Source organism: Pelophylax lessonae, assembly GCF_965119305.1.
Source record: "Pelophylax lessonae genome assembly, chromosome: 13".
Classification (NCBI taxonomy): Eukaryota; Metazoa; Chordata; class Amphibia; order Anura; family Ranidae; genus Pelophylax; species Pelophylax lessonae.
The window spans coordinates 178,324,931-178,350,838 of NC_138780.1; the positions used below are offsets into that span (position 1 = coordinate 178,324,931).

The window sequence follows — 25,908 nt, forward strand, 5'->3', positions numbered from 1 at the left end:
TCTGTGTATTATTATTATTACTGGGGGTGGAGTCTCCTCTGTGTATTATTATTATTACTGGGGGTGGAGTCTCCTCTGTGTATTATTATTATTACTGGGGGTGGAGTCTCCTCTGTGTATTATTATTATTACTGGGGGTGGAGTCTCCTCTGTGTATTATTATTATTACTGGGGGTGGAGTCTCCTCTGTGTATTATTATTATTACTGGGGGTGGAGTCTCCTCTCTGTAATATCATTATTCTGAGTGGGTGTCATCTTCTTCTATTATTACTTATTATCATTGGGGGAGGGTCATCTCCTCTGTATTCTTCTTCTTATTATTTATTGTGGGAGTGTCCTCTGTGTATTATTATTAATCATAATATTTATTGGGGGAGTGTTGCCTCCTTTCTGTAATTATTATTAGGGGAGAGGGGATCATCTCCTCTGTGTAGTAGTAGTAGTATTATTATACAGAGGAGATGACACTCCCCCGAAAAATAGTAATAATAATAATAATAATAATAATAATAATACTACACAGAGATGACCCCCTCCCCCCCCCTAATAAATAATAATTACACAAAGGAGGCGACACTCCCCCAATAAATATTATGATTAATAATAATAATAATACACAGAGGACACTCCCACAATAAATAATAATACACAGAGGAGATGACGCTCCCCAAATAATAATAATTAAATATTATTATTATTATTATTATTATTATTGATAATATTTATTGGGGGAGTGTCAACTCCTGTGTATCATTAATTGGGGGAGTGCCACCTCCTCTTTGTATTAGTATTTATTAGGGGAGTGTCATCTCCGCTGTGTAGTATTATTATTATTATTTATTGTTGGAGTGTCCTCTGTGTATTATTATTATTATTATTATTAATCATAATATTTATTGTGGGAGTGTCCTCTGTGTATTATTATTATTATTATTATTATTATTATTATTATTATTAATCATATTTATTGGGGGGAGTGTTGCCTCCTTTTGTGTAATTATTATTTATTAGGGGGGAGGGGGTCATCTCCTCTGTGTAGTAGTAGTAGTATTATTATACAGGGGAGATGACACTCCCCCGAAAAATAATAATAATACTACACAGAAATGACCCCCTCCCCCCCCCCCCCTAATAAATAATAATTACACAAAAGAGGCGACACTCCCCCAATAAATATTATGATTAATAATAATAATAATAATAATACACAGAGGACACTCCCACAATAAATAATAATTATACACAGAGGAGATGACACTCCCCCAATAATAATAATAATAATTTATTATTATTGATAATATTTATTGGGGGAGTGTCATCTCCTCTGTGTATCATTAATTGGGGGAGTGCCACCTCCTCTGTGTATTAGTATTTATTAGGGGAGTGTCATCTCCGCTGTGTAATTATTAATTGGGGGGGAGGTGTCATCTCCTCTGTGTAGTAGTATTATTTTTCGGGGGATTGTCATGTCCTCTGTGTAATTATTATTTATTGGGGGAGTGTCATCTCCTCTGTGTAATTAATAATAATTATAATACACAGAGGAGATGACACCCCCCCCCCCCAATGAATAATAATATTATTTATTGGGGAAAATAATATTATTTATTGGGGGAGTGTCAACTCCTCTGTGTATTATTTATTTATTTATTGGGGATGTGTCACTGTGTATTAATAATAATTATTATAATACACAGAGGAGATGACACCCCCCCCCCCAATGAATAATAATATTATTTATTGGGGAAAATAATAATATTTATTGGGGAGTGTCATCTCCTCTGTGTATTATTAATAATAATAATAATAATAATAATAATATTAATTATAATAATACACAGAGGAGATTACACTCCCAAAATAAATATTATTAATAATAATACACAGAGGAGATGAAACCCCCCCCCCAATAAATAATACACAGAGGAAATACACAGAGGAGATGACACCCCCCCCCCCCCCAATGAATAATAATATTATTTATTGGGGAAAATAATAATATTTATTGGGGGAGTGTCATCTCCTCTGTGTATTAATATTAATAATAATATTAATTATAATAATACACAGAGGAGATTACACTCCCAAAATAAATATTATTATTTTCCCCAATAAATAATATTATTATTCATTGGGGGGGGGGTGTCATCTCCTCTGTGTATTTCCTCTGTGTATTATTTATTGGGGGGGGGGGGTGTCATCTCCTCTGTGTATTATGACACTCCCCCCCCCCCCCAATAAATAATACACAGAGGAAATACACAGAAGAGATGACACTCCCCCAATAAATAAATAATAACAATACTAATACACAGAGGAGATGACACTCCCCCCTAATAAATAATAATAATAATAATAATAATACACAGAGGAGATGACACTCCCCCAATAAATATTAATAATGATACACAAATAAGATGACACTAATATTTAATATTTATTGGGGGGTGTCTTCTTATTTGTGTATCATCAATATTTATAGAAAATATATTTATTTGTTTGTGCTAACATCGATCATAAAAGGTGCTTCATTTGGGCAAGTGGCCCAAGAGTGAGTAGTGATAAAAAGTAGAAGTGACATGTGTGAGATTGGTGACTTTAAAGGATGCTCTGTTATCCATGCGATTTCTGGATTCTACATGATGAGACATCCCAGTCCTACGCGTTTCGGCTCTTGCCTTTTTCACGGATATCACCATATCTATAAGTATATTAGATTGTAATGAGATATGTATCTTTCAGTAACTTATCCTTACTGAAAGATACATATCCCATCTTTTCTCTGTTGGCTTGAGGAACCAACAAAATCTCCAAACCGTTCAGAAGGGATGTTGGCACACTTTACTATTATACAAGGCATCTGAGAACCCCCCCCCCCCCTCATCAATATTTATTGGGGGATTGTCCTCTCCTTTTATTATTATTAGGGGAGTGTCCTCTCCTCTGTGTATTAGTATTTTTTTTAATAGGGGAGTGTTTTTATCTCCTCTGTGTATTAGTAGTATAGTTATTTATTTATTGGGGGAGTTTTATCTCCTCTGTGTACCATTATCATTATTTTTTTTTTTTTTATTATTATTGGAGTGTCTTCCTCTGTAATTTTATTACTATTAGTGGGGGGGGGGGGGGGGTCGTCTCTTCACTGTAATCTTATCAGTATTTAGGGGCAAAGTCCTCTCTTTTCTATTTTGTTATTATTGGAGCATCGTCTCTTCTCTGTATTTAATGTTGGGGGAGTGACGTATGTTCTTTGTAATATTATTGAGGGAGTGCCGTCTCCAGTGTCTCTAATTGTATTATTATTAGAGGGAGGGAGATCTCTTGTCTGCAGTACAGGGATCCCATCAATATCTCAGAATAAGGATCAACATGCATGAAGTACAGATAACTGGGGACACGTTGTTCTGTTTGGAGTTGCTGTTGGAATGTTGAAGTGTTGGAGATCTCCTATATTTCAGAAATGTTCAGACTGATTTGTGTCATTAATATTTGGTACAGCAGGTCTGTGTTTCTCCAGAGATTTGTCATCTTCGTCATCACATTATTGTTAACCCTTTACATACATCTCAATTTTGTCTCCAAATTGTCTTTTCTTCATCCTCAGGAACAGATCTGGAGACGTCTTTACTGAGCTTCGAGAAACTGGACCGGGCATCACCAGACTTGTGGCCTGAGCAACGTAAGTGGCCCTTTGTGCTGCACTGAGGACAGACTATGAGTGGGGGGGGGGGGGGGTACATGGTGTTCTAGTGCATCTTTGCAGACCCCCATACTTACCATATGGTGCCCTTACCTTTCATTCTGCATTGCTGTAGGGATAGCAATATGATTGGGGGAAAGAGATGCCCAGGGAGATTGGCAGCAGAAAAGTGCTTTACCTTTGCACTCTATTCAGAGACCTTAGGAGATCTCAGTTAGTGTTAGTAAACCCAGGAGGCTGCAGTCACTATATCTGGTCTCCCACAGTACACCGAACATGGAAATGCAATTATCTTAGTAAATATGAACCGCCAAATACCTTTTCTCATCAGCAGTATATAGCAGTCTGGTGACTTCTATCAGGGCCTGGTTAAAGCTTGTAGGAGGAGTTTTCATACTGCACTGGCAGTCCTATCAGGATGCAGGACCCCTGACCCTCTGTCTGGGAGGGGGAAGCAGAGATAGAGGGGAGGGGGAAGTAGAGGGAGTTGGGGAAATTAGAATTTCTCAAAAACAATAAAGGAACACTTTTTAATCAGAGTATAGCATCAAGTCAATTAAACTCCTGGGATATTGATATGGTCAGTTAAGTAGCAGAGGGGGTTGTTAATCAGTTTCGGCTGCTTTGGTGGTAATGAAATTAACAGGTACACTAGATGGGCAACAATGAGACAACCCCCAAAACAGGAATGGTTTTACAGGTGGAGGCCACTGACTTTTTTTTTTTTTCCCCTACTCTTTTTTTCTGACTGACTTTCACTAGCTTTATATTTGGCTAGGGTCAGTGTCACTATTGGTAGCATAAAAAACATTTGAACAAAAAGTTCAGAAAGTAGGACTTTATATGAGGCTCTGCCCGTGGGGCTAGATGCCTCCATCCCTGGTCATAGAAATATAAGGGGAAGAAAATAATAAAATGAGTAGAAAAGGGTACATCAGGCAGTGGGCTTGTTAAAAGGTTAATATAGTAAAAACATAATAAATTAACAGTAAATTATTATAAATTATGGCATACAGCCCATTGCCAGAAAGGGGGTAACTAACAGGGGAACAAATAAAAAAAAAAAAAGGGGGGGGGGTGGGACTTTATATGAAGTGTGTGGATAAGCGGTTGGTAATAAGAATGGTAAAGTCACTGATAAAACAAAGAAACAAGTTTAATAGTAAATGTAAACTTGTATAACATTGCATAGTACATACATATAATGCTCAAATCCATGATAAGTGCAGGGTATAATAATGCAAACACATATTGCAATGATAAAAATGTGCATAAAATCAGAGGTAACTATAGGTAAGCAGTTATAAAGTCCAAATAGATGGTATGGTAAAGGATTCATCGATAGTAAGCTCGACGCGTTTTGTGGACAATTCCACTTTATCAAGAGCAAGTGCATCATACAAAGGATTCAATAGTATAGTCAATGTTCAATAATATGGGGACATCCTGAAGCATTGGTCCAGAAGGCAAAACATCCATGCCGGAAGCTGTGGGAGCCCACTCAGCAGCCAACACAGGGCACATCAAAAGGACACTCAAAGAAAGCGTGATGTAACCAAGGTAATGAGTGGGGGACGGTATCACAGATAGCAGTCTCCAGAGGTATCTATATAAGTGAATATAGAAATAATTGTATAAGCAATCACTAATGTTGGCATAAAAATAGTGTGCCTTAGAAGTCATGAAAGGTAATAAGGAAGCAGTGGTATAGGAAAAATATACCATTAGAGTGAACAATGCCAGAGAGAGTCATAGTGGAAATAGGGAAAAAGCGTGAAGTAAATAAGAAAACCTAGGGGTCACCCAGGAAACCAAAATAGAGTGCCATGGAAAGTATGCCACAAACCAGAGAGCCAGGAGGTGGAGGTGAAAATATATTTCTATTGGTAGCATAAGGCGATACCTGGACCCTATAGAGGTTGCACAGGCATTCCAATTCCTCCAGGATGGCACATCAATAAATGCCATTTCCAGAAGTTTTGCTGTCTCCCAGAACAGTTTTAAGAGCATTGAGGAGATTCTAGGAGAGCTGGACAGGGCCGTAGAAGGTCCTTAACCCATCAGCAGGACCGGTATCTGCTCCTTTGTGCATGGAGGAACAGGATGAGCACTGCGAGAACCCTACAAAATGACCTCCAGCAAGCCACTGGTGTGAATGTCTCTGACCAAACAATCAGAAACAGACTTCACGAAGATGGCCTGAGGGCCCAATGTCCTCTAGTGGGCCATGTGCTCACCACCCGGCACCATGAAGCGCGATTGGAATTTGCCATTGAATACTAGAATTGGCAGGTCTGCCACTGGCGCCCTGTGCTTTTCACAGATGAGAGCAGGTTCACCCTGAGCACATGTGAACCATGCGAGTCTGTAGAAGCTGTGGAGAATGTTATGCTGCCTGTAACGTTGCTCAGCTTGACTGGTTTGGTGGTGTGTCAGTGATGGTCTAGAGAGGCTTACGCACAGACCTCTACAGGCTAGACAATGGCACCTGACTGCTGTTCGGTATTGGAATGAAATTCTTGGACCCATTGTCAGACCCTACGCTGGTGCAGTGGGTCCTGGGCTCCTCCTGGTACATGACAATGCCCGGCCTCATGTGACGAGAGTATGCAGCCAGTTCCTGGAGGATGAAGGAATTGATAATATTGAATGGCCCCCATGCTCGCCTGACCTAAATCCAATAGAAAACCTTGGGGACATTATGTTTCGGTCCATATGATGTAGAGCTACAGGGTTCTGTAAAAAATGAGAATCGCCCAATTTTTTTTTTTTTTTCTCATCGTCTTCCAGGGCAGCATCTGAGAGAGAGGCTCCTCCCACCTGAAACTGGAAATACAATAGTCCACCATTCTAAAAACGTCAGTCATACCTTCTGCATCAGTTTGATTGTTTCCTCCAGATCCTCAGGAGCTGCAACTGTTTATTTTCCCACTCTGTGCTAACTACAGGGGACTCCCTGGCTAGCCCCCCATCCAGCTCAGCGGGCTTTGGGTAGTGCAGGTCAGGGGCAGCATATTGGGGCAAGCTGGCCTCCGCCTGAGGTTTCACCCCTACTGAGGTGTATGCAACCACCCCCCCCCCCCCCAGCTGGAAAGGATGTTATGGCATCTCCCCCCAAAAGTCTGCACCTGGATTGAGCCAGCTATCCTGTTACTGCATCCTCCGGCACCAGTACCAGCTGTCCAGGGGCCATACCTCCCAGCTGACAGAGCAAAGAGGTGTCCCCTGCTGCTGCAGGAGCAAGATGGCAGCAGGCGCGCAATTTCCGGAGCCTCGTGGTACTTCCAGTGACGCATGTTCAGTCCGCAGCCATCTTGCGCTGACGTCCCTTCCGGGCGGCGGTGCGGATTTCAAAAAGAAAAGAAAAATGAAGAGAAAGATGGATGCTCTCTCTTCCCCAAGGAAGTAGCAGACTATAAGGATACCAGGGGAGCAGATGACAGTGCAGGTATGTCCACCAACCTGCATGGGGAGGGGGCTGGAGCTGTGCAGGAAGCAGTTAAATGGCCCCTATGCAGGTGTTTTTTTCTGAGGCTGACCATGTTGGATGCTTCCTCCACCCTGCCCTGCAGATTCTGCCTGTCAGGACAGCTCCAAGGTAAGCCAGGGCACTCTGGAGTTCCTTCTGTCTTTACCTCACTACAAACGGTTATTTATGTTTGTGTATTGCTACCGCCTGTCTCACTGGGTCCTTTGTCCTTATTTGCAGACAAAGACCCCAGAAAAAAAAAGGGTGCCTCTTACGGTCACAGAATGGAAAAAACAATGCTGGAAATACATCAACAAAATGGTGGCCAAGGAATTAAACGGGTGATTAAAGACATGCTCAACTCCTTCAAGAAGGAAATTGAGAGCATGATTGGGCCACTACAACTGGCCATAGAAAAGCTGGAGGTTCCAGACAGACCAGCACCCCAATCACCAGCAAGCCATCCACCCCCCTTGTGCATTGGGGAAGAGGTGGACCCAGCGGAGCAGGAACCAAATTCAGATAGATCAGAATCAGAAAACGGCCTATGCTCGGACTCAGATGATGAAGACCCAGCATCAGAAGGCACGCTTTTTCCCTCCAGAAGACACTGACCATTTACTGAGAGCCATAGCAGATACGATGGGTATTAAAGTGGAACTTCACTCTCCCAATCAATATTAATTTATTTTTAATCATCATGCTGCTAGCATTAGTAAATAGATAGGAAAGTATACCCTTTTTACTTGTGTTAAACTTTTTCTTACATTTCTTCAGTTACCTCCTGGTTTCATGCCTAAGCAAATTATGTCATACATCCAAGGAGTCTCTTCAGTCGGGGAGGAGGGGTTTTCACAGCTCAGCACACTCTCCTGCATGCATACTTGAGCTAAGGACAGGAAATGTTACATGAATCATCTGCCCTTACTCAAGATGGCCACAGCCAGAAATGCTAGGGGGTGTTTTTCAAAGTGATTTCTCCCAAAAATAAAGTATGGAGACACGGGGAGTTTGCTTTGAATATTAAAAATGAATGAAGTAGTGTTTTTGATTTTTGGTGCTCAAATGCAGTGAAGTTCTGCTTTAAAGAGCAAAAAGAGCTATCCTTACACGATAGGATGTACAAAGGCTTACAACCGATAAATCCAAGAACATTTCCGGTATATGAGACTCCAAAAAAAACTTAGTCAAGAAAGAATGGGAAAAGAAGGTCTTCACTCCAGCTGCGGTTAAGCGCAGATATCCTTTTGACGAGGAGGAATACGAAATCCTGGGCAAAACGCCCTAAAGTAGATGCTTCCCTCGCCAGAGTCGTAAACAAGTCCGTTTAGCCTTTGACGGCTCTGGGACCCTCAGTGATCCCATGGATAAAAAGATAGAAGCACTTCTTAAAAGAGCTAGAAAGCAGGAGCAGCGACTCTAAATCCAGCTATAGCTTCCACCTGCATGGCCAGGACCTTGTTAGTCTGGCTGACGCAGCTGCAAGAGCTGCTAGGAGATACCCAAGAGAAGAATTAGTAAATCGTACCCACACTAACCAGAGCAGTAGCATTTCTTGCAGATGCTTTGGCTGAATCTGTGAGGGTATCGGTCAGGACCACTGACCTAATTAATTCGGCCAGAAGAGCCCTGTGGTTGAAGTTGTTTGGGAGGGGACATTGCTTTCAAAAATGATGCGGCATCCCTTTCACAGGCGATTTATTGTTTGGACCCTACTTGGAAACTGTTCTGCAAAGAACTGCAGCTAAAAATAATGGGTTTCCTTAAACCAAAAAGGAAGCGGAGGAAGCACCCTTTTGTCAGGCCAGGAGATTTAATAAAGAAACGGGACCAAAGAAGTGCTGGACACAACAGAACAAAGGCAAGGGAGATTTTATCCTCAAGCCTTCCATTCCAAGAAACCGAAAGCAATGACGGTCTCCAGGTGGGGGCAGATTGGCATCCTTTGCTCATCAATGGAAGAAAATCACAAAAAACCTGATTTGTTCTGCGTACGATGGCAGTAGGTTACCAAGTATCTGGTGACGACACTCTGAAGGGCACAGATCAAGCAGAGGCCTTCCTATCTGCATTAGAAAATCTAATAAAACAAAAAGTGATTCGTCATGTACCGCCGTAAGAAGAAAAGACAGGAGTTTATTTGCACATTTTGCTAAAGCTCATACTGAACCTCAAATCACTTGGCAGAAAGATAAGATACAAGAGATTCAGGATGGAGTCCATCTACTCGGTCAGGAATATTCTTCCAGCAGGAGTATATATGGTCACAGTAGATCTGCAGGATGCATATATGCATGTGCCGATTAAAGAGTCATCAGATACCTAAAGTCCAGGGTCTGGCTACCACTCTACATTTGCAGTACACAGCTCTAACTTTTGGTATCTCTTCTGCACCCAGGATCTTCTCAAAAATAATGGCAGAAGCCCTAAAATACCTAAAACCGCAAGGCATATGCATGGTGTCATACATAGACGATCTACTGTTCTTCACCAAATCAGCAGACAGACTGGAAGCCAATCTGCACAAGAGCATCTCTTACAAATCTCAGAATGGATTGTGAACAAAGAAAAATCGCAATTAACCCCAAGCCAGAGAGTCCTATACTTACTAGATGCCAAAATAGCCAAGATTTTCTTGACAGAGGAAAAAGTAAAAAAAAAAATAAGGAAGCAATAGTATCCCTGATAGGGGCCAAATTCATGACTATAGGATGGGGCATGGCAGTGTTGGAACTAATGACGTCCTCAATCCCGGCCATCACCTGGGCACAGCTCCATACGAGACCTCTCCAAAATCACATTCTGGCCCGATGGGATGGCAACCCATCATCTCTAGAGACTAATATTTTTGAATCCTCATTCAATCAAAAGAGCGCTCCAGTGGTGGCTCAGCCCGCAAATTTACCTCGAGGGATGCAGATGGACACAGTGCGGATCACTACTGTAATGACACCCCGGATCTGAAAAGGGTTACAGTCATTTAGGACATTTCGTTCCCAAACACAAAGGCAGCTACCGGACACTCCACTCCCCCAAGTAGGAGACGAGGCTCTGTATTGAGGGTCAAGCAGGATCGATGGATGTAAGGAGTCCCTCACTTTGATGGCAAGGTCTATGATATGGCCAATACATATGGATATATAAAGTGTACTGTGAAGCATCTGCCTCCATGTATACAGTGGTTCTAACAGAGACCCCATTTACGTTGATGTAATATTAAACGAGGAACATGTCTGGTGCCTGTAATTTTGGGGTTCCCGTGATAATTTTGAGAGGATACTGACTGTGAATTCTCCCCCAAAATCGACATATTTGCAGTTATTCTATTGCATGTAACCTCTTGCATATATCTGCACTGATCTGCCCCTCAACGCATGTCTGCCAAGGTCTCGATCGCAGCTGGAAATAATCGGTCTGCCTTGGTCTCTCTGGCCCTGAGGAAACCCTGTTGCGAAACACGTCGGCTTGCTGGGGACCCTAGACCATGCTATCTAGAGACCGTAACATCTAATGAGATACACGGTATCAGCATTCCCCATGGGAATATATTTCTACATATGTGTTTTTCTTTTATCCAGTCTTTCTATATAGTTATAGTATATTTTTGTTTTTTGTTTTTTGTCTTTTTATATTTATATATATATATATATATATGTCCAATAAAGAGAGCAATTTTAATTAATTATATGGTGTGATAATTGTGATCATCCTCTCTCCAATTGCCCATCCAAAGTATTTTGTTGTTCAGTCTATAATGACTGTTTGTTTGTATTATGTATCCCAAATCCATCTTATTCACTACATTGTTGGTCTAACATTAAAGTGATAATGTTTACAGGATCTGATTGGAGATTTCTTTGTCTTACAGTCCCAGGAGTTGCAGAATTTGCTGCCTCTTTTAAGAGTGTAAGTACAACTGTTTTAATCAGTGGTGTCTTTTATTTTGCTGTGTGATATGTTCAGCTTCCAACTACCACATTGGTGAACTTGTGCCCAAAAATTGCTTTCTTGAGTTGGAGGGGGATTAAAGGTAAGACATAGGGAGAGAATAAAGCATTTCAATGAGCACAGTCTACAGATGGTTAAGCAAAATAAATATAAGAATTGTCACACAGGGAGGTAAATATTGACAGCTGAGATCTGGTGTTAGTAAAATGATTGACGTTAGGCGCCAATAGTACCCGCGCAAAGGATAAGTGATAATCAAACCCCCAATAAAACTCAAATGCAAACAGAAAAAGGAAGAAGGTTAATGAAAACCTATATGGGAGCCGCAGCATAAACGTGATGAATGCAAAATATATTATACAGTGAAGTATAACACAGCTGCGCTCAACCTGTTAAGTGCAATGAATATATACTTCAAACTAGGTTGTGCAATCAGTAAACCAGATGAATATATATAATAAATATACTAAAATGAATACTAATCAGTGAAAAACTAAATTAGGAATGCACCGCAATTTCGGCCACCGAAAATTAGCCTATCCCATTTCGGCCGAAAATGGGTTAAAAATGCCAAAATTAATGGCCGCCGTGAGAAAGGAGGAGGGCGCAGCGCAGGTTTGAAAAGTCCCGCCTCTCAATGATGTCCCTACTACTGCGATCTGTGCATTAATGAACTAACAGACCAGGCGGGAGGGTGGCGGAGCGGCCGCTAATAGCTGTAACTATGTGAGTGCTTTACTTCCCTGTCATGCGGGTATCTCCTCTGACAGGGAAGTGAAGGCTCACAGTTATAGTTATTAGCGGCCGCTCCCCCCGCCCTCCCGCCCGGAGTGTCAGTTCATTCATGTACATCGTGCCGCTGACAGGGAAGTGAAGTGAAGGCTCACATAGTTACAGCTATTAGCGGCCGCTCGCCCGCCCTCCCGCCCGGTGTGCCACTTCATTCATGCACAGATCATGGTAATAGTGACATCACCGGGAGGCGGGCGGCCGGCCAGAGGCGGGACTTTTGAATAATGGACACCGGAGGAGCTGAGTGAGTAGAAGAGGGACACTGAGGCTGGGGGGGGGGGGGGTAGCTGAAGCGAGCTTACCATTGGTATTAGTAATATGCAGCATGAGGGGGTTAATGTATTGTGCTGCATTAGTGCAACCAGTGTTAATTAACACTGATACTGGTTGCACTAATGCAGCACAAAGGGGTTAATTAACTGCCACTGGTTGGTCACTAATGCATCAGTGATCAGCAGTGACAATACATTAACCCCCTCATGCTGCATAATACAAATACCATTGGTAATTAAATTAACCACTTGCCAACCTGTCACAATACATATACTGTGACAGGGTGGCAGCGACAGGTGTACGTCGCTGCCTGTTTTTGGTGTATGCCCCTCTTCTATCTAATTTAAATTTATTTGGAGGAAAAAGTCATTTTGGGTTTCGGTTTTTCGGCCAAGGGCATCCTGCATTTTCGGTTTCGGCCCAAAATTTTCATTTCGGTGCATCCCTAAACTAAATAAATAAATACAGTGGTCATAAAATTAATCCTGAAAAGGTGGAGTGCAATGAATAATTCAATTGGCGAACAAAAGAAAGTCCCAAAAAACAATCCAAGTAAATGGATAAAGGAGTCTCTTAAGGGGAATCTTTCCAGATGCACTCAAGCTCTTCAGTCCCTCCACCAAGACACAGGACCACCCGGTGTGCACAAATGCTTACCAGATTTCATAGACCCCTTAATTATAGGGGGTCAATGAAGGCAGATCAGATTATGTACAGGGCTGGTATTCAGAAACAGGTAAGTGACTGTGGCCCATTATGATATCCACCAAACAAGATCTTGCAGCCAAACACTCCGTGCTCCTCAGTGCATACAAAGCAGGACAGATGGGGCTCACATATGATATCCAGCGGACATGAACCTCACAGCATAGACTCTGTACTCCTCAACAAGGGGCTCACATGGTGAAGTACATCAACACAGGTTTATTTCAATAAAAGCAAGTACACTTACATTCTCGTAATCATAAAGCGCATATCAGAAGTCACGGATCGTGGACTGCACAGTGGACGCCGCTTCTGCGTTCCAGTTGCGTACCACCCGATCCCGGAAGTGACGTAGTAGCGTGGTTGCGATCAACTTCCCGACGCGTTTCGTCAGCACGTAAGGCTGTCGTCATCAAGGGTCAAGAGATCTGGTGTTAACTCTGTTAGGGTCCTTTCACAGGAACGATCCGATCAGATCCGCCTGTCAGTTTTTTAGGTGGATCTGATCGGATCCTCCATGCATCCCTATGGGGCAGCGGATGTCAGCAGAGACATGTCCGCTGCCATCCGCATCCGATCCTGTTCGTGAAATCCGGACGGATGGAAACCCTATTTTCCATCCGTCCAGGGGATCGGATGAGAGCGGACAAGCGGTCCGTTCTCATCCGATTCCCCATAGAGAGCGGCGGGGCTCTGACACCTCCCTCTCCGCACACAGAGCAGAGATGGAGCTGTCACCTTCTTGCTCAGCGGGGATCAGTGTATCAAACCCCCGCTGAGCAGCATGGAGTCCGCAGACGGAGGCGGACCGTGTGAAAGGAGCCTTACCGTTTTTCAGTGTAGTCTCAAAACCTATGTCCTCTGGAGGTTTAAAGAGCCAGGTTTGTGCAGACTGGCCATTTAAAACTGGTGGGTGATAAAATCACTGTTGGAATTTATAAAGTGTGTGGCTCAACAAAGTAAAACAAAACTTATTCAGTACATCTTTGCAGCACATCCCCTTTTTTCTACTTTTTTTTTTTTTCCTACTTCTCCCTCCTAATTGGCTGCCGCTGCTGTCAATCAAAGTCAGCTTGCCAATCAGAAGAGAGAGGAAGCGGTGCGGGTTGGGGCTCCATGTCTGAATGGACACAGGGAGCTGTGACACGGCTTGGGTGCCCCCATAGCAAGCTGCTTGCTGTGGGGGAACTCAACAGGAGGGAGGGGCCAGGAGCACCGAAGAGGGAATCGAGAAAAGGAGGATCCAGGCTGCTCTGTGCAAAACCAACTGCACAGAGGAGGGAAGTATAACATGTTTGTTATTTTTATAGGAAAAAAAAAAAATTAAACTTTTATAATCCCTTTAAGCACGAAAGATACCTTTTTTGATCCTGCTAGAAATCCATTGAGATATAACTTCTGTTTTAGCTATCAATGCTAAATTTAAACCTAGAATATAGACTTCTGCTTATAAATATAAGTTCTGCTTATTTTTAAACGCTCGTCTACAGAATTGGTCACCCTCTCTCCCCCCCATAACATAAGGAAGAGAGGGGTTCAGTAATCTGGCAAAAGAGAACTGGGCAGGGCTGACAACACTTCTTAACCACTTAAGCCCCGGGAGATTTTACCCCCTTCCTGACCAGGGGGTATTTTGCGATTCGGCACTGCGTGACTTTAACGGATAATTGCCGGGTCGTGCGACGCTGTACCCAAATGAAATTGATGTCCTTTTTTTTCCCACAAACGGAGCTTTCTTTTGGTGGTATTTGATCACCTGTGCGTGGTTTTTTTTTTTTTTTTTTTTTATCATGCGCTATAAACAAAAAAACAGCGACAATTTTGCAAAAATAACAATATTTTTCACATTTTTTTTTTTTATATGAAATTCCCCAAAAAAATGTAAAAATCAAAATTTTTTTTAACATTTTAGGCCAATTTGTTTTCTGCTACATATGTTTGGTAAAAAAAAAAAAAATCGGAAAAAGCGTATTTTGATTGGTTTGTGCAAAAGTTTTTGCGTTTACTAACTTAGGGAAAGATTTTTGTCACTTTTGTTGTTTTTTTTTTTTTTTTAACGAGTAATGGCGGCGATCTGCGATTTTTTTTTTTTTTTTTTTTTTTCCCGGGATTGCGGCGAACAGATCGGACCCTTAACTGACATTTTTGACACTTTTGGGGGTACCAGTGACATTACTACAGTAATCAGTGCTATACATATGCACTGGTACTGTAAAAATTACACTGGCAGGGAAGGGGTTAACTTATTGGAGAAGGAGGGGTTAAGTGTGTCCCTAGGGGCGTGCTTTTAACTGTGCAGGGATGTGGCTTTTCATGTAACAGCAGAGATATACGATCCTACATAGCAGGACCGTATGATCTCTGCTGTTACACAAGGGAGAGTGACAGGCGGCTTTGTTTACATTAGCCGCCTGCCTTTCTCCCTCTGTAACTGACGATTGCGAGTGACCGGTGGACATCGGGTCCGCCGGTCACACGCACGGGGATCAGAGTAAGCGAGCGGGGGCGGGAGCGTGCCACTGGCGGCACGCGCTCGCCCCCTATTGGCTCGCAGGCGAGTGACGTACCCATACATCACTTTGCCTGCACGGGGCTGACCGCTGCAGTATATGTACTTGCGGCGGTCGGCAAGCGGTTAAGATTTCAATGCAGCAGAAGCACTAGTGGAATTTAGAAGCTCGCTGGATTTCTGGCAGATCAGCAGGTATTTTTCCCAAGTCATCCTCCAGGACGGTCACATGAGAGATGGGCTCCTCCTGCAGGAAACACAAGCACATGGAGTTTTAAAAAGGCCACCCACTGGCTGCCCCTCCATTCTTGTGTTTTCTGTCCTGCAAGCATGATCATTGAAGATGACATTCATACCCAGTTTGTTGTTTTTTTTTTTTTTACCTTGACCAAGGCAGGTGTCCGTGGACACCTCCTCCCTCTGCCTGTATCTAGCTGGTGAGGCAGGCAGTTTCAGGCACCCTTAGGGGAGGGATGGAGGATGCACAGGGCAGAGCTCAGTGGTTTCCACAGGGTTTCTCCACGCTTCTGCTTATATTCTCCTTGCCATTTCTGCACCAGGGGATATAGTAGCAGTGGCGGGGGAAGGGGGTGCTTGGTCATTTTTTTTTTTTTTCTTCTCCACTCAACCCTGCTTCAGGCCAAGTGTGGGGAGGGTGAAGAGCCCAGAGGTCACTCGCCAGCCAGGTGATCCTGTGTTAGGTATATGATACACACAAGGTGTACTAAGCTGCGCTCACCTTTAAACGTGCAAATATGTGGTAAATGATACCATAAAAATTATCATATAAAGTGCATAGTGGCAAATCATCAGCTATTTGAATAATTAAAAAATATATATATAAATAATACTAAAAATTCCAAATTAAAGTGCATCAAAAAGTTCAAGGTGATAAGTCCCAATAAGCGGATATATGAATAAAGATATATCTCCAAGGAATAAACTCTTCACATGGTAAATCCTTAATCCCTTCACCATATAGGCACCACTGTGTGAGTGTGCTTACCAGAAAGCACAGACCCCTTAATTACAGGGGGTCAGTGCAAGCAGGATCAATCAACGCGACCAGAATCCAAGTATGTAAGACCAAGCCCTCTAGAATGGTCCACTTCACAACCTCCTGTAAACCACAGAACTCCACACTCCTCCTCCTTATGCTCCTCAGCGATATGCAAACAAAAGGAATGACCAGGATAGTGAAGTACGTTTTTAACAGTTTAATGTAAAATAAGGTGGACACACTTACATCAGGTTCATAAAAAACAGGCATATAGGACTTGAGATCCAAGATTGGACACAGGACGGTACTGCTTCCGCGTTCACTGGTCCTCTCCAGACGGTCTCAAAAATGGCAATGATAGCAGGGTGATCGTATCCCAATATTCCCGACCGGTTTCGTCTGCTCGTATGGCCGTCGTTTTCAAGGGTCATGACCCTTGAACTTTTTGATGCACTTTAATTTGGAATTTTTAGTATTATTTATATATATATATATATATATATATATATATATATATATATATATTATACTTTATTTTAATTATTCAAATAGCTGATGATTTGCCACTATGCACTTTATATGATAATTTTTATGGTATCACTTACCACATATTTGCACGTTTAAAGGTGAGCGCAGCTTAGTACACCTTGTGTGTATCATATACCTATTACACGTTTTTACGATTGAGTTGCAGCTCCCTCGATTATTGGTTCACACCATCATACTGTGCACATTTATACACATTTATTGATTTTTATACTTTAATACAAAATAGTTCACATACTCACTAGCACATATAAATTATTTATATAGCACGTTTTGCACTTTATCCAACAAGCGCAGGTACTTTTGGCGCTTAACGCCATTTGTTTACCATGATCCTGTGTTAGGCTGCCCACCACCCATCCTGTTCAGGCCTGTGTGAGGGACTCCAGGGAGCTGGGGATCACGCCAGCATGCTGCCTTCCGATAGGTCGTGTCTTAAGTGACGTTTTCAAGATGGCGCCACTACCAGAAGTAGTGCGTATAGATATATATATATATATATTTTTTTTTTTTTTGTAGAAATACAACACATGGTAAAATATGCAATGTATTGTAGAGATGTACTTAATATCTGACGACAGCACAGTCACACTGTAAGTGCGTGATGTGCCTGCTCAGGAAAAGCAAGGTTGTTTTTATAAACCTCCTTTCAGAAGAAAAGGTGTCCCTACCCACTGTTTACTTTAAATGGCCAGTTGTAAGATAGGCAATATTATATTTCACATTTACATACATATTTTATGTTCCTCCTTGTCTTTTAACTAGTGTTTCTTTCTTTCCAGCCAATTGCAAGTTCTCCTCCCAAGTGGATGGCTGAGTTGGAAAATGATGACATTGAAATGCTAAGAGGTAAATTCCCAGAAATTTTAAGTCCCATTGATTCAGATTTGGAGAGTGTGGATGAATCTGGCCAGGAATTTACCACTTGCCGACTGTCGCATGACTATTTACTGCGGCGGTCAGCTCCTCACAGGCAAAGTGACTAAGTGCTAAGTCACTAGCCTGTGAGGCTCTAGGGAGCGAGAGTGCGCCGCCCGCTCACGGGTCCGTGACCATTCGGGAGCGGGAGCGCGCCTCCGGCGGCGTGCGTTCGCTCCCTAGACCCTCACAGGCTAGCAACGTAGACCTACGTCACTCTGCCTGTGAGGGGCTGACCGCCGCAGTAAATAGTCGTACGGTGGTCGGCAAGTGGTTAACAGTCTTGGAGGATTCCTGGAAAAGGAGTTATATGGTAATAACTTAGTTTTTTTTTTTTTTCTCCAGAATTGGGTAGTCTAACCATCACTAATCTCATGGAGAAGGTTCGTGGGCTTCAGAATTTGGCCTATCAGCTGGGACTAGAAGAGTGTAAGTACCTGTCAAAAGTTCAATGGTGTTTCAATTGTAAACCGGGGGGAATGAAAGACAGAGTTAGGATTAAAGTGTTACTAAACTCAGCCTGCAGTCACTATATCTGGTCTCCCCAGGAGCCTACAGTCACTATATTTGGTCTCCTCAGGAGCCTGCAGTCACTATATCTGCTCTCCCCAGGAGCCTGCAGTCACTATATCTGGTCTCCCACAGTACACAGAACATGGAAATGCAATTATTTTAGTAAATATAAACTACTAAATACCTTTTCTCATCAGCAGTATGTATATAGCAGTCTTGTGACTTCTATCAGTGTCTGGTTAAAGCTTGTACTGCTTTGACTGTTCTATCAGGCTGCAGGATCCCCTGACCCTCTATCTGGACAGTGTAGATTGGCCCTGTGCTGCTCACATGCACCCTCCTAAGGGGAAAAAAAACTCTCTAGCAATACACACCAAACTGAGCATGTGCAGCTTGTCCCCTATCCTCTATTCTATAATGAGGTGGATTGGAGACAGTGGAAGATATGGAGGAACAGAGAAGACAGGATTAACCCCTTAGGTTCTACAGTGAGTATAACTAGCATGCTTTACCGCAGATAGAGACTGATTTTACTGTTGTGGGTTTAGTAACACTTTAAATCTTTCACACATTTTTAAAGTATAACTAAAGGCAATACTTCCTTTTTTTCATTTTGGATAGAGCAAGGGTTATAACCCCTGTTGTGTTGGTGTCTTTTTTTTTTTTTTTATGCCAGCTTTGTCCAGTTTGGGAGATTCACTTCCAATCCCATAGCCAAAGCAGGAAGTGATGATTTAATTACCATGGGGCTCTCCCATATCAATTATATCTACTAACCCATGAACCAGTTTTATACCCTGCTTCATAATCACTGGCTTTAATGGTATTGCTGTTGAGGCCCAGGTCTTGAGTGGTCTGATATGACCCACACTGTCAAAAACTAGGAAGCCTACCTCCTGCAAACTGCGCCATGGTGCATGGGAGGCATATTTGACAAGTAACTCCACTTTTGTTGAGAGAAAAACTTTCCCATCTGGGTGATCAATGTACATTGCAGGGATTTTACCAAACTTTATTGCAGATTCCTACCTTTTTAATCTGAAGAAATAGATGTTTATCTGTGTACATGTGCAGAGTGAATGTGAATGGGGGGGATTTCATAATTTTTAATTAGCTGCTGCACTTGCAGGGCTCTGAGGAAAGTGGCAAGCTCTACATCACTATAGATGCAATTTTTCCCTTTGGAAGTATCTCCTCAAAATCACATTTCTGTTGCAGGGGTTGCCCCAAATCTGACTTGTTTCATAGTGCAGTGTTGAAATCTGTGAGCCAATCACACAAGCAGGAAATTACATGTCTGGGGGCGTTCTGTTCTCCATCTGTGTACAGAACGCCTCCAGGTGGCCATATTGCATTTTACAGAGAATTACAGCGCTGCAGATTGAAAAGGAAAAGTCATTTTTAGAAACATTCAACTACATTATGAGTTGTTTCTCAGTTGTATATGCTATATTTTTATTTATTTCCCCCACAAAAATGGAGTTTCCCTTCAACCTGGTTAGTGAGAAGAAAATGCTCAGTCCAGAAAATACTGTTTGAAGAATTCTAACCTTTCTGCAATCAGGCTTGGATCAGCCCTTGGCCCCGAGTACAAATCTTATCACTTGCCATCTTATTCCAAAGATTGCTAGCTTCCTGTTTATTAACGTGGTATTAAGGGTTCAGCTTTAACAAAAATAAATAAACATGTCATACTTGCGTGCTCTGTGTAAAAAAATGTTGCACAGAGCAGGTGGAATCCTTCTCTTCTCGGGTCCCCCCGCCGGCGCTCCTGGTGGTCTTGAGTCCTACAGCTCCCGACTGCTCCCCCTTGACTAGTGCCCCCCAAAAGCTAGCTATTTTCTATGGGGGCACTGCTGCCTGCTTGCCCCCGAGCCCTGCTCTATGTGTCCATAAGACACATAGAGCCATGGCTAGGGCCTGCCCCCCGCTCTCTCCTGGCTGTGATTGACAGCAGTGGGAGCCAATAGCTCCCACTACGGTGTCAACCAATGAGGAGAGGGAGTCCTGGGACAGCCGAGGCTCTCATGCACATCGCTAAATCGACAGGGGGCTCAGGTGAGTATAGGGGGGGCTGTGGGGGGAGAAGCATAGAAGGTAAAAAACCTTCAGCCTGTACAACCACTTTTAACCACCTCCCACCCGGCCACTGTACATATACGGCCGGGTGGGAGCTTCCTCCTTCTGAGTGGACGTTCCGGAACGTCCTTCAGAAGGAGGGCGATCGCGCCGCTGCATGCACGCACAGCGGCGCGATCCCGATGTGTCTGTGTCCCTAGGACACAGAGCATCTCCGCTCGGCAGGAGGGCTCTCTGATTGGCCCTCCTAATCACATGACGGCTGTGTCCAATCACATGACGGCTGTGTCCAATCACATGACGGCTGTGTCCAATCACATGACAGCTGTGTCCAATCACATGACGGCTGTGTCCAATCACAGCCGTCATGTGATGTCAACAAAGCCGTTCTAACGGTGATCGGCTTTGCTTCTCCTCTGACAGAGGCTGTCAGTGAGGAGAAGGAGAGCAGATCTCAGCTGCCAGCCAGGGATCAGTGAGTATACAGCATTTTTACTGCTTTTTACTCACTTATCTGGGTAAGCAGTGAGTAAAAAAGCAGAAAAAGTGCTGTATACAAACTGATCCCTGGCTGCCAGCTTAGATCTGCTCTCCTCCTCACTGACAGCCTCTGTCAGAGGAGAAGTGTCTCGGATTGCTGTCTCCAGTGTCCTGCAGTAAAAACACCTGTCCCACACCTGTCCCAATAAAATATTCTATCCCAGTAAACATCTTCCACATCTGTCTGATCAACTGGTGCACACCTGGCGCACATCATCTGACAAATCTGTCCGTGATTCTCTGTCGCACATCAGTCCTTGATCTGGTACACATCATTTACCACATCTGGCGCACATCTGCCACATCTGTCTGTGATCATATGGTGCACATCTGGAACATTTGTCCGTGATCATCTGGCCTACATCTGCCACATCTGGTGCACATCTGGCCGTGATCATCTGCCACATCTGGCGCACATCTGCCACTTCTGTCCGTGATCATCCGGCGCACATCTACCACATCTTTCATCCCAGTGATCAATCTGCCACTTCTGTCGTGATCATCCGGCGCACATCTGCCATATCTTTCATCCCAGTGATCAACATCTGGCACATCTGTATATGATCATCTGACACATTTTTCAGTGATCATCTGTCACATTATCTGCCACATCTGGCGCACATCTGTCTGTAATCTGGTGCACATCTGCCACATCTGTCATCCCAGTGATCAACATCTGTCACACATCTGTCCCAGGAATCGTTTGCACACATCTGTCTACGTGGCTAAAAAATGATCCAGGGCCTTCAAAAATGTGATAGGTACTCAGGAAATGAAATGTGTAATTTATGCTCCTAGAACGTCTGACGGTGCTCCCTGCATGTTGGACCTCTGTATTTGGCCGGGCTATGTAAAAGTCTCACACATGTGGTATCGCCATACTCAGGAGGAGTAGCAGAATGCATTTGGGGTGTCATTTTTTTCTATGTACATGCTAGATGTTATAAATATCTTATAAATTGACAACTTTGTGTAAAAAAAAAAAAAAAAAAAAAAAAAAAAAAACAGTTTTTTTCATTTTCTTTCAACGTTTTCCATAAACTTGTGGCAAATAATGACATGTTTAAAAGACTCAGTATGCCCTGTAGAATATACGTTGGGGTGTTTTCTTTCCAAAATGGGGTCATTTTTTGGGTAATTCCATTGTTCTGGTGCTCCAGGGCCGTCAAAAATGTGATAGGTACTCGGGAAATGAAATGTGTAATTTATGCTCCTAGAACACCTGACGGTGCTCCCTGCATTTTGGGCCTCTGTATGTGGCCAGGCTGTGAAAAAGTCCCACACATGTGGTATCGCCATACTCAGGAGAAGTAGCAGAATATATTTTGGGGTGTAATTGTTTAATCTAAAAAAAAAAAAAAAAAAAGTTTATTTATGCCATTTGAAAGAAATAACTTGATAATATGACAATTTTGTAGGGAAAAAAAATGTTTTCATTACCCAAACTATTGTGGGCGAAAAAAAAAAATTGCAGCTTCAAAAAACTCACTATGCCTCTTACTAAATACCTTGGACTGTCATCTTTCCAAAAAGGGGTCATTTGGGGGGTATTTGTACTGTCCTGACATTTTAGGGCCTCAAGAATTTAGATAGGTAGTCAGTACATCAGGATTGATTTTTAGACCCCATGCACATGGGACGTTTTTAACGCCGCTGTAAGCAGCGTCAGGCGTTTTCTTTTTGCAGCCTAAAAACGCCCCTCCATGTTATTCTATGGCCTCATGCACACTCAGACGTTTTTGAGCTGTAAGTGGCCTAGGCGTTTTTAAGCTGCAACAAGAACCCATGACCTGCGCGTTCTGAGGACCAGCGTTAGAGCGTTAAAAACGCCTGACGCTGCTAAAGGCTGAATAACGTTGCTATAACGTGGCTTAACGTGCGTTAAGCCACGTTATACGTTTTTTTTTCTTCCATTCAAAATCAATGGTTCCCTATGGGAGCCTATTGATTTGAATGGAGGTCGCACCGCAACACCGCAAGTCGGATCCGACTTGCGGTGTGCTGTGAGAATCTTGAGGGGGAACTCCACGCCAAAATGGGAAAAAAACGGCGTGGGGTCCCCCCCCAGGTTCCAAACCAGGCCCTTCGGGTCTGGTATGGAATTTGAGGGTAGCCCCACGCTGAAAAAACAGCGTGGGGTCCCCCCCAAAATCCATACCAAACCCTTATCCGAGCATGCAGCCCGGCAGGCCAGGAAAGGGGAGGGGACGAGCGAGCGGCCCCACCCCCCCTGGACCACACCAGGCCACATGCCCTCAACATGGGGGGGTGTTGGTGCTTTGGGGCAGGGGGGGCTCTGCACCCCCCACCTCAAAGCACCTTGCCCCCATGTTGATGAGGACAAGGGCCTCATTCCCCACAACCCTGGCCGGTGGTTGTGAGGGTCTGCGGGCAGGGGGCTCATCGGAATCTGGAAGCCCCCTTTAACAAGGGGGCCCCCCAGATCCCAGACCCCTCCCTATGTGAATGGGTATGGGGTACACTGTACCACTACTCATTCACCACATAAAAGGCAGTGTATGGAAATAACGACCGGAGACGTTTTGGAAAGTTTATTAAAAATCTTCATGCGGCTCTTCTTGTCTTCTCCTCTCCGGGGTCTTCTGCTCTTTTGCTGTCCGCTCTTCTTGTCTTCTCCTCTCCGGGGTCTTCTGCTGTCCGCTCTTCTTGTGTTCTTCTCTCCGGGGTCCTCTGCTCTTTTGCTGTCCCCTCTTCTGCTGTCCTTCTTTTCTTCTCCTCTCCGGTCTTCTGCTCTTTTGCTGTCGGCTGTCGGCTCTTCTTCCTCCGGTCCTCCTCCGACGATGTCTCCGCTGATTATGCCGGTCTCTGCAGCTTATTATATAGCCATTAGGGGCGTGGCCCTGATGACGTCATCGGGAGGCCCCGCCCCCTCATGTCACAGAAGACGTCATCTGTGACATGAGGGGGCGGGGCCTCCTGATGACGTCATCGGGGCCACGCCCGCAATGGCTATATGGCTATATAATAAGCTGCAGAGACCGGAGATCGGCATAATCAGCGGAGACGTCGTCGGAGGAGGACCGGAGGAAGAAGAGCCGACAGCCGACAGCAAAAGAGCAGAAGACCGGAGAGGAGAAGAAAAGAAGGGGACAGCAAAAGAGCAGAAGACCCCGGAGAGGAGAAGACAAGAAGAGCGGACAGCAAAAGAGCAGAAGACCCCGGAGAGGAGAAGACAAGAAGAGCCGCATGAAGATTTTTAATAAACTTTCCAAAACGTCTCCTGTCGTTATTTCCATACACTGCCTTTTATGTGGTGAATGAGTAGGGGTACAGTGTACCCCATACCCATTCACATAGGGAGGGGGTCCGGGATCTGGGGGGCCCCCTTGTTAAAGGGGGCTTCCAGATTCCGATGAGCCCCCTGCCCGCAGACCCCCACAACCACCGGCCAGGGTTGTGGGGATGAGGCCCTTGTCCTCATCAACATGGGGGCAAGGTGCTTTGAGGTGAGGGGTGCAGAGCCCCCCTGCCCCAAAGCACCAACACCCCCCATGTTGAGGGCATGTGGTCTGGTGTGGTCCAGGGGGGGTGGGGCAGCTCGCTCGTCCCCTCCCCTTTCCTGGCCTGCTGGGCTGCATGCTCGGATAAGGGTCTGGTATGGATTTTGGGGGGATCCCCACGCCGTTTTTTTCGGCATGGGGCTACCCTCAAATTCCATACCAGACTCGAAGGGCCTGGTTTGGAACCTTGGGGGTCCCCCAAGCCGTTTTTTTCCCATTTTGGCGTGGAGTTCCCCCTCAAGATTCTCACAGCGCCCGCAAGTCGGATCCGACTTGCGGTGTTGCGGTGCGACCTCCATTCAAATCAATAGGCTCCCATAGGGAACCATTGATTTTGAATGGAGGCAGAAAAAAACGCTGCTAAAAGCAACGTGGCAAAACGTGCAATAACGCCAATGGAAAAATCTACTGAAAGCACGTTTAACAGCTGCTTTTTCCGGCGTCAGAACTAACCTTGACGTACATTTTTTCTAACGCCCCGTGTGCATGGGGCCTTAATGATATATAGCCTAGCTTGTAGGCTCTATACCTTTCACACAAACCTATTATCATACACTTATTGGGATTTTTTTTTACCAAAGACATGTAGCAGAATACATTCTGGTCTAATTTTATGACAAAATTTGATTTTATTGGATTTCTTTTATAACAGAAAGTAGAAAATATTGTTTTTTTATTCAAAATGTTTATTTTTCGCTTATATCGCAAAAAATAAAAAACCCAGCGGTGAATAAATACCACCAAAAGAAAGCTCTATTTGTGCAAACAAAATGATAAAAATGTCATTTGGGTACAGTGTAGCATGACTGAGTAATTGTCATTCAAAGTGCGAGAGTACCGAAAGCTGAAAATTGGTCTGGGAAGGAAGGGGGTGAAAGTGCCCAGTATTGAGGTGGTTAATACCTTTGTTCAGGCTTTCTCATGTGGCTCCATGGAATTTGAATCTGGTTCTGCGACACTTCAAAAACTGGCTTTTGAACTAATTGAGGATATTTCCTCTTTTTGCTCTCGTGCCCAAGGTTACGTTCATTGTAGCCATCACCTCTGAGAGCCGTGTGTATGAGCTGGCAGCCTTGTCCTGTAAAGATCCCTTTCTGGTCTTTTGCAGGTATAAGGTGGTCTTGAGCCCTGCAGCCTCCCTCCTTCCTAAGGTGGTTTTGAGCAGTCACCTCAACCAGGACCTTCTTCTTATGTCTGCCGGCTCCAGTAGACCAGCAGTTAATTTCTCTTCACTGCCTAAATTCAAGTGGAACTATAGGCAAAACTTTTTTATTTTCATGTTGGATAGAGTAAGGGAAGGTTATAACCCCTGTAACATTGGGGAGATTTCCTTTTACTTCCTGTCCCATAGCCAAACAGGAAGTGAAGGAGAAAATCCCTGCAAATTAGGGGGA

General features: G+C 43.8%; 1 protein-coding gene across 1 annotated transcript in view; it reads left to right on the forward strand.

Moving 5' to 3' along the window:
* Nucleotides 1–25,908, forward strand: part of LIN52 (lin-52 DREAM MuvB core complex component) — a 55,921-nt gene that overhangs the window by 294 nt on the left and 29,719 nt on the right. The window contains exons 2-5 of the mRNA XM_082275099.1: nt 3,606–3,680; nt 11,039–11,076; nt 17,726–17,792; nt 18,207–18,290. Coding sequence (XP_082131225.1) covers nt 3,606–3,680; nt 11,039–11,076; nt 17,726–17,792; nt 18,207–18,290 — 264 coding nt within the window. The remainder of the gene's footprint in view (nt 1–3,605; nt 3,681–11,038; nt 11,077–17,725; nt 17,793–18,206; nt 18,291–25,908) is intronic.